Source organism: Symsagittifera roscoffensis, chromosome 4 (assembly GCF_963678635.1).
Source record: "Symsagittifera roscoffensis chromosome 4, txSymRosc1.1, whole genome shotgun sequence".
In the NCBI taxonomy this organism is placed as follows: Eukaryota; Metazoa; Xenacoelomorpha; order Acoela; family Convolutidae; genus Symsagittifera; species Symsagittifera roscoffensis.
Window position 1 is genome coordinate 62,914,211 of NC_087065.1, and position 15,836 is coordinate 62,930,046.

The 15,836-nt window shown below is 35.9% G+C and overlaps 1 protein-coding gene across 1 annotated transcript; it reads left to right on the forward strand.

Moving 5' to 3' along the window:
- Positions 1-1,351: 1,351 nt before the first annotated feature.
- LOC134845056 (uncharacterized) lies at positions 1,352-5,064 on the forward strand. Its single transcript, XM_063861898.1, has 5 exons — positions 1,352-1,486; positions 1,825-2,105; positions 2,301-2,366; positions 4,302-4,374; positions 4,850-5,064. The coding sequence occupies exons 1-5, from the start codon at positions 1,412-1,414 to the stop codon at positions 5,051-5,053; spliced, it is 699 nt and encodes a 232-aa protein (XP_063717968.1). The 5' UTR covers positions 1,352-1,411; the 3' UTR covers positions 5,054-5,064.
- The last annotated feature ends 10,772 nt before the right edge of the window (positions 5,065-15,836 follow it).

Here is a 15,836-nt window from a genome sequence, read left to right on the forward strand (position 1 = left end):
GCCAGAGTACTCTCAAAGGTTGCGAATCTTATCTCCAAATATGACCTCTCAATTCTTTGTAGTTTTCGAGATTTTACATTTTTTGTGATTTTTTCAAAAATTTTCAGAAAAACTAAAATTATGATTATTTTTTTAAAATCTGAAAATCCCAATCCTGTAGTTGGGTACTGTCAGAGTACTATCAGGGATTGCGAATCTTGCCTCCAAATATGACTGTTCAAATCCTTGTAGTTTTCGAGATATGACGTTTTTTGTGATTTTTTTCAAAAATTTTCAGAAAACTAAAATTATGATTATTTTTTAAAGATTTGAAATTTCCAACACTGTAGTTGGGTACTGTCAGAGTACTATCAAGGATCGCGAATCTTGCCTCTAATTATGGTTGCTCAATTCTTTGTAGTTTTCGAGAGGTGACGTTTTTTGTGATTTTTTCAAAAGTTTCAGAAAGTTTATATTAATTAGTTTTCACAATTTGAATTTTCCAACGCTATAGTTCGGTGTTGTCACGGTACTCTAAAGAGTTGCAAATCTTGCCACATACGACTGTTAAACGCGACTGCTCAAATGCTTTTAATTTCCGAGATGTGACGTTTTTTGATTTTTTCAAAGTTTCTCAAAAAACTTATCTACAAAGAAATTCAAAAAAGTTTGAAACTACTAACTTGATGAAGATGCAACCTTATTGTCAGCGTACACCCAGGCGTCTCAAAATCAAATCTTGCCTTTTAATATGAATGCTCAAATCTTTTTAGTTTTCGAGATAAGACTTTTTTTTCAATTTTTTTTTCCGGGAAACTTAGGTTTAAAACAATTCACAAAATTTTGGATTCCTAACCCTATAGTAGGGTGCTCTCAGGGACTCTCAGTGGTTGCAAATCTGGCCTCCAAATTTCTCCAGAGGCACATTAAGTTTTCGAGATGACGCTTTCAAAATGGTAATAAAAAGAAAGTTTAAAAGTTCGAAATTACCAACCCTGTAATTGGGTGCAGTCAGAGTACACAAAAAGTTTGCAGATGTTTTTTTTCCAAGATATGCGGTTTTTCATGAGCTGTCGAAAAACTTCGAAGCGCCGAAGGTGCGTTAAACGCTAGTCTTCTTATGAAGTAAACGATGTGCTGCGCCAGAGAGGCAACAAAACTACTGGCCCTTAGACAAAGTTTAACGGTAGAAATATAGGCTTGCTATATTTCTTCTTCAGAAAAATGGCGTAACGGTAATTTTGTTATAAATACTGAGCTAGCTGATGAATACTGAGCTAGAGTTTCGAACTTCGCGATTTTGTTTTCTGAATAATGCGAACCCATTTTATAATTTAAAACGGTTTCTTCTGGTGTAAAAGCTTTTTTGTTAATCAGTTTTAGATGTGTAGTATGTGAGACAGCTTGTGTTGAGGAAAGTAGATGTCTATAGATGGCGACCGCCTTTGACTATTCAATCGACAATTCATCTGCGGCGGCTGCCAGCGGAATAGACAGTGGAATTGAGGTGATTTTGATTTTGTTGGACAGAAACAGTAGTAATTAAACGTTAAAAAAAGAACTGGGTTCAAGTGCATAAGGTCTATATTATACTTGGAATGGTCCATTTTTCACAATCTTTTTGAACCAATGCTGGGAGGAGATCGTTCACTTGGGTAAACATGATATTTTCAGTCAATTAGAAAGTTGGTTGAAATTGGCGTTATCTGTTAGCGGATGGTCATTCACTTTTATAGTTCCCAAAAAATTAGTCATGGAAGATTCCTCGCATTTTCACAATTAAAATGATCAAAAATAGTTTTTAATGGTGCGTAGCTGCGAACAGCCAATTTTTGATCGTTTTAGATCGATCGCAACTTGACTAGTTCCAGTCCCGCAATGTCTGACGAAAGCAGTGCTGGAAAATCTAAACAATGCAGTATTGATAGCGGCAGTAAAAGTGCCAACGGCAATGTCAAAAAACAGACATCAGGAAACAACGCAGTCCTCGATATCAAAACAACAGCGGCGTCTTCCGGTGGCTTTTCTGGTTCCGGATCTCAACACAGTAGAGGCGGAAGCAGAGGAGCCGCTGCAGGGGGAGGTTCAAATGGTGCTGCAAAGAAGAATCTCTTACCACACAGCCTGTGAGCTCTCATGGTTTCGAAAGTGGTCTGAAAAACATCTGAACTGAGTTGGCAGAACTCAAAAACTTGATGTTTTACCTGACATAAAATTTCTATGTTAGCGTTTCAGATCTTTCAGAATCTGCTATATGGGTTAATTGACACTTAATTTCCCAGTTGTAATGTGCTGTTTTCACCATCTGTCTTTATGTTTAGACTGTCAATTCCTCCCAAGTCCACCGCAATTGAAAGCCAGCCACTAGTCGACCTCGAGAACCTAAAGTATGTATTGCGCCATCTTCACCTCTGATCCTTTATCACATCAGTAGTCTTAAACATGATTTGTGGATCAAGTAATTGGTGTTCAATGTTATAATTGTTGTTTTATATTAATTAGTTTTCACAATTTGAATTTTCCAACGCTATAGTTCGGTGTTGTCACGGTACTCTAAAGAGTTGCAAATCTTGCCACATACGACTGTTAAACGCGACTGCTCAAATGCTTTTAATTTCCGAGATGTGACGTTTTTTGATTTTTTCAAAGTTTCTCAAAAAACTTATCTACAAAGAAATTCAAAAAAGTTTGAAACTACTAACTTGATGAAGATGCAACCTTATTGTCAGCGTACACCCAGGCGTCTCAAAATCAAATCTTGCCTTTTAATATGAATGCTCAAATCTTTTTAGTTTTCGAGATAAGACTTTTTTTTCAATTTTTTTTTCCGGGAAACTTAGGTTTAAAACAATTCACAAAATTTTGGATTCCTAACCCTATAGTAGGGTGCTCTCAGGGACTCTCAGTGGTTGCAAATCTGGCCTCCAAATTTCTCCAGAGGCACATTAAGTTTTCGAGATGACGCTTTCAAAATGGTAATAAAAAGAAAGTTTAAAAGTTCGAAATTACCAACCCTGTAATTGGGTGCAGTCAGAGTACACAAAAAGTTTGCAGATGTTTTTTTTCCAAGATATGCGGTTTTTCATGAGCTGTCGAAAAACTTCGAAGCGCCGAAGGTGCGTTAAACGCTAGTCTTCTTATGAAGTAAACGATGTGCTGCGCCAGAGAGACAACAAAACTACTGGCCCTTAGACAAAGTTTAACGGTAGAAATATAGGCTTGCTATATTTCTTCTTCAGAAAAATGGCGTAACGGTAATTTTGTTATAAATACTGAGCTAGCTGATGAATACTGAGCTAGAGTTTCGAACTTCGCGATTTTGTTTTCTGAATAATGCGAACCCATTTTATAATTTAAAACGGTTTCTTCTGGTGTAAAAGCTTTTTTGTTAATCAGTTTTAGACGTGTATTATGTGGAATAGACAGTGGAATAGACAGTGGAATTGAGGTGATTTTGATTTTGTTGGGCAGAAACAGTAGTAATTAAACGTTAAAAAAAGAACTGGGTTCAAGTGCATAAGGTCTATATTATACTTGGAATGGTCCATTTTTCACAATCTTTTTGAACCAATGCTGGGAGGAGATCGTTCACTTGGGTAAACATGATATTTTCAGTCAATTAGAAAGTTGGTTGAAATTGGCGTTATCTGTTAGCGGATGGTCATTCACTTTTATAGTTCCCAAAAAATTAGTCATGGAAGATTCCTCGCATTTTCACAATTAAATTGATCAAAAATAGTTTTTAATGGTGCGTAGCTGCGAACAGCCAATTTTTGATCGTTTTAGATCGATCGCAACTTGACTAGTTCCAGTCCCGCAATGTCTGACGAAAGCAGTGCTGGAAAATCTAAACAATGCAGTATTGATAGCGGCAGTAAAAGTGCCAACGGCAATGTCAAAAAACAGACATCAGGAAACAACGCAGTCCTCGATATCAAAACAACAGCGGCGTCTTCCGGTGGCTTTTCTGGTTCCGGATCTCAACACAGTAGAGGCGGAAGCAGAGGAGCCGCTGCAGGGGGAGGTTCAAATGGTGCTGCAAAGAAGAATCTTCTACCTCACAGCCTGTGAGCTCTCATGGTTTCGAAAGTGGTCTGAAAAACATCTGAACTGAGTTGGCAGAACTCAAAAAACTTGATGTTTTACCTGACATAAAATTTCTATGTTAGCGTTTCAGATCTTTCAGAATCTGCTATATGGGTTACCTAGAGTATGTATTGCGCCATCTTCACCTCTGACCCTTTTTCACATCAATAGTCCTAAACATGATTTGTGGATCAAGTAGTTAAAGTTCTATGTTAAGATTGCTCTTTTTTGTTTAGTTCTGGAGAAGAGGACGACGGCTTTGCTTTGCCGCTGCCAGTTATTCAGCACAACGCAATGGGGAAGAAAGACGTTAGTACCACTTCTGAGTTTCCTTATGTTTCATTATATCAAGCAAAATTTTATGTTTATGTTAACCAAGTACCTTTTGAATCTGATTATCATTGCCCTCGGCTTTGTTGTACAGGCGATATTTTGCTGTAAACTCTCGGCAGCACTGGAAATAAAGCGTGGAATTTTGAAACAACTGCCCGGCCGCTTTCCTGATGCTAAAATTTTTCATTTGAAGTGTCATTAGGTAATTTGTTAAGCTGTTTTCAAGTTATTCTGTCTTTTTACTTGAAGTAAACGAAGTGAATTTTGCAAGTAGCTCTGTCTCTGTATCAACGAGGTACGACTACGAGTGAGTCTGATAGAATAGTTTTTATATGAAATTTTGTGAGAGTGCTTGGAAATCGATTCATAGCTTACAACTATATTTTTCTAAACGAGACAACTAACGAGAGATGTCTGTATTTTTCAGCAATCTCACATTTGTTTGATTTAGTACCGCCGAGTGCAGACGAAAGAGCCCTGGTCCCCCAAAGAGGTCCGTTTCGGAGGAGGAGGTGGTGGTGGTGGTTTTTCTCTAACTGACAGTGGGGACGAATTGGACCTGATCCCACCCTCGGTCCCCCGTTCCAGGTGCTCCTGTGTCAGTCTGTGTCCTTCTATGTTCTCTTACTCCTACCACAAAACCGGACAAAACTAATTTCAATATAAATCAAATGTTCAAATTTAAACAGAGGCATGAGAGTAGTTATTCGATATAATACGAATGAACAATAATTTTTTATTTCTCAGTTCTTTTTTTATGACCCACGCCTTGTATTTTCGGACTTAACTCTCTGTACAAAGCAAATGCAATATACAATTGTTTATTTTCTTACATACTCCATTTATATAGTTTATTCGTTTTTAGATTGTACATTTAATCATATACGATGGTGCATTGTTGTTCCTTATTGAAATCCCCTTTAATTAATTATCTTGAAAGTATATTTTTTAAAGCCTGTGTATTAGAATGCTATTCAGTTGAGTTCATGCAGGAAGCAGAAGCTAGGGATCACTAACTCAAAAAACAAACTTTTTCGCTGCAATGCTTGAAAGGAATTTGTTCTGCTGTACTACCGGTTCAAATTATTTCTGTCGTTTTTTCGATCTCTCAATGGAAAAAACTATGACAAAGCCTAGAGTTTTTTCAACTAACCCGAATGTAAATTAACTCGAACTGGACTATTTTATCGTTTAACTCGCTAGATGATCAAATTGGATTTTTACTGGTGATTGTTCATTACAACTTGATAAGGATGATGGAGGAGTCGAAATCGATAGGGTCTCTATTTAACTATCCCCCTCCCTATTGCAACTGGGGGAAGTCCGTTACTAGGTAAAAAAAAATCCGCTTATGCATATCCACTAATTTAATTATTTATAGGGTTTTTTCTACTAGGAACCATAGAAAAAGAAGGTAATTGAACCATAGTTAGCAGTTGAACCATAAAAGATAGTTGAACCATATTGGTAGTTGAACCATAGAAGGTAGTTGAACGATATGAACCATAGAATTAGTTGAAGATATCCATTTTGACCTAAACTTTGGCTAATACTTGACGATTTTACTTCAACAGAGGCCTACTAAATTAATATACATCAATCAGCGATGTTTCTCCTGGATATCTATTTTTGTTAGCAAGGAAAAAAATGATTGCAATGGTCCTTTCCACTACGTGGTCGGAACAGTAAAGCGTGAATATTTTTCTCAAATTTGTCGTGATATATTGTCGATTCTATACCTAATAAAGTATGACAAATAGCGATCCTGTTATGGGCACATGTGTGACAGATGGCGTACGGTACCAGTTCGAAATAATTCCAAGTAAATACGCCGCATGGTCGTTTTTTATTTTATTCGATATTTAAGTGCCATTGCCTAAACAATAAATTGAAGACATTCGCATTATCTATTGTCGGGACTGTTCGTTTCTTGTGAACCCTCAATCAACTTGTACTCTGTCATGAACTTCAATGTCGAGTAAGACTTGCCACCTATCCTTATATTTCACCAAGGATTCAATACCTCAACTCAATATCTAAAATTTAAGCTGAACTTGCTTTTACAGAGTCTGAAACGCTGGCTGACGTTTGCTGCAGGGTATTATAAAAATGTTTCTACTCAGCGACTTTTTTTCCGACCATAGAAAATGGGGAGGAACTAAGTATTCGGTTGTGTTTTAGTTTTTTTCTTTTTGTGTTCCACGCAAAATCAGGTACCACAAATAATCATCGGACTGGGTTAAGTGATATATCATATTGAAGCCTTTTCAGTCGTGATTCGAACGACGTTTAAAAATTTCCAAACGTTTTCCCAGTGTCGAAAAAAACCGGTTTGAAATTTTTGATTTTTTTGTCTTAATTCGAGCGAATAAAGCACGCAAGCAGTGTTTGGTTTTCCACGCAAAATCAGCTACCGCAGATAATCATCGGACCGGGTTGAGTGATATATCATTTTAAAGCCCTTTCATTCGTGATTCGAACGACATCGAAAAATTTTCCAGGTGTCGAGAAAAACCTGTTTGAAATTTTTGATTTTGTCTTAATTCGAGCGAATAAAGCAAGCGAGCAGTCTTTTTGGTATTCCACGCAAAATCAGCTACCACAGATAATCATCGGACTGGGTTGTGTGATATATCATTTTAAAGCAGACTTACATTAGCAGACATACATTAGTGAGCAGACTTACATTAGCTTGTTTATGCTTGATTTAAGCCTTGAAAAGTTAGTTTTACTCTAATAAAGTTAGTATTTAGAGTTGTTAGCTTCATCTTAAGAATCAAAAACTTCAAAAGTTGAGAAAATTTTGAGAAATTATTTTAAAAAAATATGTTTTTTGTTTTTCTTGGTAGTGGTCTTCAAAAATTATTTTCTAATTTGCATGTTTTACATGACTGACAAAAATGCCTACGCACTACTTTTTTGCTCAGATTCTTTTATCACAACAAGCCGAAAAAACGCCAATAATTGGAAAAATAAGTTCGTAAATTTTTAGGACTGGTCGTAACCTTCTGTGCTACTTGCTCAGTACCCAGCTGTCCTTGTTTCGATTGATATTTATTCCTTTTTTAACCAATTTTGGTTTTTTCATTGCTAATTATCTTACTTTTTTGCAGTAAAGGCCATATTTAATTTGTAAGTTGTCTGCTAATGTTATCATGGATTAATCGTAAAGACTTTCCATTCCTTTAATCTACGTAGTTAGAGGGTGAAAAAAAACGGGTTTAGCAGAAATTAAGGTTAAATAAATTCCGATTTCATTCGATCAACAGAATTACTCCAACTAAACTAAGGTGATTAACTACATTTAATGGCCATCTCATCAAGTTTTCAGCAAACTTCTTTTCTTTAGCAGATGGCTAGTGTAATAGATTGTATGATTGATCGCATTCATATGTACCAAACTTACGAGTACCGCGACAACTTGCAACAAAGGACAGCTCGCAAAAACGACAACTCGCAGTTTTGCAAGAACAAGACCACTCGCAAAAAGAGACAGCTTGCATAAAAGTCGAATGAAAATTGTTTTTTTTCCTTAATCTGATCGTGAAACAAAAAGCGGTAAAATAAAGTCTTTGAGGCGATCTGTGTATTTTATCTGTGATCATTTTTGTAAAGTATTGGGGGTTTAAATATTGCCATTTTGGCCCATCTGGGACAATTAACGCGCGATATATTTCGTGCTATTAACGCGTAAGCGAGAATTTAACCGTTCCAAACCGTTTCGTCTTAGGAATCGTTCCAGATTGTTTGAAAGAAGCTTATTTGCCATTATTGATTTGTTACAAGGAGCGAAATCTATCACTTTACTTTATAAGGCGTGTGCGGGGATGATTTTTACAAAAAAATTTTATTTGATTTTATTACATTAATTTTTTTTGTTATTACTGCTCTGTAGACCTTAAAAGGCAGTCGGAACATTCAGTGCTTCGCTCTGATACGAGCAGTCTTGTTGAGTTTTGAAATCGTTCGAAGTTTTCTGTTCTTTTGAATTTTCTGATTTCTAACAAAATATAAATGACTTATAAGTTCGAAGTTAAGCTCCAAAGACATTGTTCATTTCGAGCCCTTGTAAAAGTTTGTTCGCTCATTTGACCCCAAATTGACTGAATTGTGACTGAAATTTCAAGACAAATTTAATAAATAAGAATACTGATGCCCAATATTCGAAGTACAAATCTTCTTATGAAGTGAACAATGTGCTGCCCCAGAGAGGCAACAAAACTACTGGCCCTTAGGTAAAGTTTAACGGTAGAAATCTAGGCTGGCCATATTTCTTCTTCAGAAAAATGGCATAACGGTAATTTTGTTGTAAATACTGAGCTAGAAGGGAACTTCGAACTTCGCGATTTTGTTTTCTGGTTAATGCGAACACATTTTATAATTTAAAACGGTTTCTTCTGGTGTAAAAGCTTTTTTGTTAATCAGTTTTAGATGTGTAGTATGTGAGACAGCTTGTGTTGACGAAAGTAGATGTCTATAGATGGCGACCGCCTTTGACTATTCAATACACAATTCATCTGCGGCGGCTGCCAGCCGAATAGACAGTGGAATTGAGGTGATTTTGATTTTGTTGGACAGAAACAGTAGTACTTAAACGTTCAAAAAAAAAGAACTGGGTTCAAGTGCATAAGGTCTATATTATACTAGGAATGTTCCATTTTTTACAATTTCTTTGAACCAGTGCAGGGAGGAGATCGTTCACTTGGGTAAACATGATATTTTCAGTCAATTAGAAAGTTGGTTGAAATTGGCGTTATCTGTTAGCGGATGGTCATTCACTTTTATAGTTCCCAAAAAAATTAGTCATGGAAGATTCCTCGCATTTTCACAATTGAAATGATCAAAAATAGTTTTTAATGGTGCGTAGCTGCGAACAGCCAATTTTTGATCGATCGTTTTAGATCGATCGCAACTTGACTAGTTCCAGTCCCGCAATGTCTGACGAAAGCAGTGCTGGAAAATCTAAACAATGCAGTATTGATAGCGGCAGTAAAACTGCCAACGGCAATGTCAAAAAACAGACATCAGGAAACAAAGCAGTCCTCGATATCAAAACAACAGCGGCGTCTTCCGGTGGCTTTTCTGGTTCCGGATCTCAACACAGTAGAGGCGGAAGCAGAGGAGCCGCTGCAGGGGGAGGTTCAAATGGTGCTGCAAAGAAGAATCTCTTACCACACAGCCTGTGAGCTCTCATGGGTTCGAAAGTGGTCTGAAAAACATCTGAACTGAGTTGGCAGAACTCAAAAACTTGATGCTGTACCTGACATAAAATTTCTATGTTAGCGTTTCAGATCTTTCAGAATCTGCTATATGGGTTACCTAGAGTATGTGTTGCACCATCTTCACCTCTGACCCTTTTTCACATCAATAGTCCTAAACATGATTTGTGGATCAAGTAGATAAAGTTCTATGTTAAGATTGCTCTTTTTTGTTTAGTTCTGGAGAAGAGGACGACGGCTTTGCTTTGCCGCTGCCAGTTATTCAGCACAACGCAATGGGGAAGAAAGACGTTAGTACCACTTCTGAGTTTCCTTATGTTTCATTATATCAAGCAAAATTTTATGTTTATGTTAACCAAGTACCTTTTGAATCTGATTATCATTGCCCTCGGCTTTATTGTACAGGCGATATTTTGCTGTAAACTCTCGGCAGCACTGGAAATAAAGCGTGGAATTTTGAAACAACTGCCCGGCCGCTTTCCTGATGCTAAAATTTTTCATTTGAAGTGTCATTAGGTAATTTGTTAAGCTGTTTTCAAGTTATTCTGTCTTTTTAGTTGAAGTAAACGAAGTGAATTTTGCAAGTAGCTCTGTCTCTGTATCAACGAGGTACGACTACGAGTGAGTCTGATAGAATAGTTTTTATATGAAATTTTGTGAGAGTGCTTGGAAATCGATTCATAGCTTACAACTAAATTTTTCTAAACGAGACAACTAACGAGAGATGTCTGTATTTTTCAGCAATCTCACATTTGTTTGATTTAGTACCGCCGAGTGCAGACGAAAGAGCCCTGGTCCCCCAAAGAGGTCCGTTTCGGAGGAGGAGGTGGTGGTGGTGGTTTTTCTCTAACTGACAGTGGGGACGAATTGGACCTGATCCCACCCTCGGTCCCCCGTTCCAGGTGCTCCTGTGTCAGTCTGTGTCCTTCTATGTTCTCTTACTCCTACCACAAAACCGGACAAAACTAATTTCAATATAAATTAAAAAAGAAATAAATGTTCAAATTTAAACAGAGGCGTGAGAGTAGTTATTCGATATAATACGAATGAACAATAACTTTTTATTTCTCAGTTCTTTTATTATGACCCACGCCTTGTGTTTTTCGGACTTAACTCTCTGTACAAAGCAAATGCAATATACAATTGTTTATTTTCTTACATACTCCATTTATATAGTTTGTTCGTTTTTAGATTGTACATTTAATCATATACGATGGTGCATTGTTGTTCCTTATTGAAATCCCCTTTAATTAATTATCTTGAAAGTATATTTTTTAAAGCCTGTGTATTAGAATGCTATTCAGTTGAGTTCATGCAGGAAGCAGAAGCTAGGGATCACTAACTCAAAAAACAAACTTTTTCGCTGCAATGCTTGAAAGGAATTTGTTCTGCTATACTACCGGTTCAAAATATTTCTGTCGTTTTTTCGATCTCTCAATGGAAAAAACTATGACAAAGCCTAGAGTTTTTTCAGCTAACCCAAATGTAAATTAACTCGAACTGGACTATTTTATCGTCTAACTCGCTAGATGATCAATTTGGATTTTTACTGGTGATTGTTCATTACAACTTGATAAGGATGATGGAGGAGTCGAAATCGATAGGGTCTCTATTTAACTATCCCCCTCCCTATTGCAACTGGGGGAAGTCCGTTACTAGGTAAAAAAAAATCCGCTTATGCATATCCACTAATTTAATTATTTATAGGGTTTTTTCTACTAGGAACCATAGAAAAAGAAGGTAATTGAACCATAGTTAGCAGTTGAACCATAAAAGATAGTTGAACCATATTGGTAGTTGAACCATAGAAGGTAGTTGAACGATATGAACCATAGAATTAGTTGAAGATATCCATTTTGACCTAAACTTTGGCTAATAATTGACGATTTTACTTCAACAGAGGCCTACTAAATTAATATACATCAATCAGCGATGTTTCTCCTGGATATCTATTTTTGTTAGCAAAGAAAAAAATGATTGCAATGGTCCTTTCCACTACGTGGTCGGAACAGTAAAGCGTGAATATTTTTCTCAAATTTGTGATATATTGTCGATTCTATACCTAATAAAGTATGACAAATAGCGGTCCTGTTATGTGCACATGTGTGACAGAGGGGGTACGGAACCAATTTGAAATAATTCCAAGTAAATACGCCGCAAGGTCGTTTTTACTTTATTCGATATTCAAGTGCCATTGCCTAAACAATAAATTGAAGACATTCGCATTACTTACTTTCGGGACTGTTCGTTTCTTGTGACCCCTCAATCAACTTGTACTCTGTCATGAACTTCAATGTCGAGTAAGACTTGCTACCTATGCTAATATTTCACCAAGGATTCAATACCTCAACTCAATATCTAAAATTTAAGCTGAACTTGCTTTTACAGAGTCTGAAACGCTGGCTGACGTTTGCTGCAGGGTATTATAAAAATGTTTCTACTCAGCGACTTTTTTTCCGACCATAGAAAATGGGGAGGAACTAAATATTCGGTTGTGTTTTAGTTTTTTTCTTTTTGTGTTTCACGCAAAATCAGGTACCACAAATAATCATCGGACTGGGTTAAGTGATATATCATATTGAAGCCTTTTCAGTCGTGATTCGAACGACGTTTAAAAATTTCCAAACATTTTCCAAGTGTCGAGAAAAACCGGTTTGAAATTTTTGATTTTTTTGTCTTAATTCGAGCGAATAAAGCACGCAAGCAGTGTTTGGTTTTCCACGCAAAATCAGCTACCGCCGATAATCATCGGACTGGGTTGAGTGATATATCATTTTAAAGCCCTTTCATTCGTGATTCGAACGACATCGAAAAATTTTCCCGGTGTCGAGAAAAACCTGTTTGAAATTTTTGATTTTGTCCTAATTCGAGCGAATAAAGCGAGCGAGCAGTCTTTTTGGTATTCCACGCAAAATCAGCTACCTCAGATAATCATCGGACTGGGTTGAGTGATATATCATTTTAAAGCAGATTTACATTAGCAGACATACATTAGCTTGTTTATGCTTTATTTAAGCCTTGAAAAGTTAGTTTTACTCTAATAAAGTTAGTATTTAGAGTTGTTAGCTTCATCTTAAGAATCAAAAACTTCAAAAGTTGAGAAAATTTTGAGAAATTATTTTAAAAAAATATGTTTTTTGTTTTTCTTGGTAGTGGTCTTCAAAAATTATTTTCTAATTTGCATGTTTTACATGACTGACAAAAATGCCTACGCACTACTTTTTTGCTCAGATTCTTTTATCACAACAAGCCGAAAAAACGCCAATAATTGGAAAATTAAGTTCGTAGTTTTTTAGGACTGGTCGTAACCTTCTGTGCTACTTGCTCAGTACCCAGCTGTCCTTGTTTCGATTGATATTTATTCCTTTTTTTCACCAATTTTGGTTTTTTCATTGCTAATTATCATTGCTAACTTTTTCATTGCTAACTAAAGGCCATATTTATTTTGTAAGTTGTCTGCTAATGTTATCATGGATTAACCGTAAAGACTTTCCATTCCTTTAATCTACGTAGTTAGAGGGTGAAAAAGTACGGGTTTAGCAGAAATTAAGGTTAAATAAATTCCGATTTCATTCGATCAACAGAATTACTCCAACTAAACTAAGGTGATTAACTACATGTAATGGCAATCTCATCAAGTTTTCAGCAAACTTCTTTTTTTTAGTAGATGGCTAGTGTAATAGATTGTATGATTGATCGCGTTCATTTGTACCAAAGTTACGGGTACCGCGACAACTTGCAACAAAGGACAGCTCGCAAAAACGACAACTCGCAGTTTTGCAAGAACAAGACCACTCGCAAAAAGAGACATCTTGCATAAAAGTCGAAGGAAAATTGTTTTTTTTTCCTTAATCTGATCGTGAAACAAAAAGCGGTAAAATAAAGTCTTTGAGGCGCCATTTTTTTCATAAACAAAGTCTTTGAGGAGCCGATTTTTTTTTGTTATAAAGTGGTTTAACTGATTAAAATTTAATGAGAGAGCTTTCTGCTCCAAAATTAGATCCTTGTCTTGATAGATTCTAAAAGTTTCTGAAATCTTTTATTGCTAAGGTTTATATTTAGGATATAGGGCTGTTTTTTTAACATGAACCGTGATCAGGCAGTTTTCGATTAAGTTTTGCTTCTTCCTTTTTTGCTGAAATATTTTGGATACAGTGGGGTTATCATAACCAATACCTAGTTGAAAAGATCTATGTCATTCTTCGACTGAATTGTTTGTTTTTTGATTTCCATTTTTTGCATTGTTGAACTGATTCCATATCGTGTGTTCAAAATATGGATCTTCTAGTTCAATTCTAGCATATACTCGCCAAGCTTTTTTGGAAATAACAAGTAAAAATACACATAAATTTGGCCTGAGTTGCTCATTTTCAGTTTTTGTGATGTGCAGAGTTTCTAGCGCTAGCTTCAAGTCGAATTCGGGAATGAGAACCAGAGCAAATTAGAAATTCACCCTCTTTTGTATTTCTTAGTATTTTCTGTAATCAACTGCAAGCCCTGATACCCGGTTTTTGGCCAATTGGCCTGCGCAAAATCGAAAAAGCATCCTTTGAGACGCTGCGGGGTATTCCGATTTGAATACAGCAATTGCTGCTTCTTCGAAATCAATTGAAAATTTTCCTGGCTGTAATAGTGATTTGAGTTTAAATAACACCCGAAATACTTGATGGTATTGCTGCGGAATTCTTTGCTGTAAAATAAAAATGATTGAGAAGGAGCAGTTGTTTACAAAAGCTCGAACTATTTTACTTAAAATATTAATGATGGAAAACTTTAAAATGAGTCATGGGCATGCCAATTTTGAATTTTGAGCATGAACAGATTTTTCTCAAGGGTATTCAACTTTTTCTGAGTGGTGAGTACAAGAATTCTGTTGCAATTTCCATGGGAATTGCGAAATCCTCCACAGTCTTTGCCACAACTCCAAAGTTTCTTTCGCGTTGAATTTCTCTTGCAATTGACCTAAACTTAGACCTGTTTGCTGTGCACACCTCAGTAACGATGCTCGTTACGTTTTGGTAAATAGAACGGGAATGTTCTTGAGTGTTTTATGCTGATTCGTTTATTTTGGACGCCACTAGAATATTCTGGAAGTTTTGGACGCCACTAGAGTGTTCTGTTAAATCGAACGGGATTGTTCTTGAGTGTTTCAAGCTGATTTGTTTTTTTTGGACGCCACTAGAATGTTCGGGGGCTTCTTTATGAAATTTTATCGGAATTGCCATGCACGCGAATGAACGAAAATTTGGTTTGCTGAATTTTGCTTAATTGATTAATTTGGGTACTGAAGACAGATTTTTTATTCTGGTATATATTTTTTAGTGTTTTGTCATAAATCAAACTGCAATACGATTGCTTTTTGTAACAAAATTTTTTCTTTATGATTTATTGTTTAATTTTGTTTCATCAGTAAGTTGTCTTAATTGAAAAAGAAATCATGTTGAAATAAGCAGTGTTTTTTGAACAAGTACTTATTTGCTTACAGCATTGATTTTTAATTTTTGTTTTTCATATTTAAAGTTTCAGCCAGGTAAAATCGTGTTTTTAAGAGTAATGAACGTAGTGAAGACTCTTGTATAAGTCTTGCTGATTTTTTTTGTTTTTTTTTCAGGAGAAAATCTTAAAATGTGCATAGAAGTCTCTAATAACTGCAGACGTGCATTCACACATATTGATGCATTTATGAATGCACTTAGGTATATCTGCAATTTTTGACTTCAATTGGAATAAGTATGATGAAAGTGAGAAAACGTGAACAATTTCTATTTTCGAAAGTGGATTTTTTTTAAATTTCCAGCGGAATGAAAACCTTACCTGTTGATCCAGTTTTCTCAAATTGGATTCTTGTTATCAAAAAAGCGCCAATCATAAATCGTTCTAAAAGTTCAAAGAGCTTAAAGGGCATCTATTTTTTGCTTTGAAATTCGCAAAATGAGATTTTCAAAGAAGTCAGTGTTTGTTTTTATGTTTACTTGCGTTCATTACACTTTTCCAATCTTCGATTGGCTATTTTTCACACATCGCTAGGCAAGTTTAATCCAAATTAAACAACGTTGGAGGGTGAGGAGGTATATTTTAATTTTTCGTAATTTTACTATATATTTCGTAACTTTACTTTTGAGTTAAACTATAAAACTGAATGCGTTGTTCACATCAGTTTGAGTCAAAATTTAGCCCTATCTTCAAATTCCTATTGATTCAATTTAGAAATCTTCGATG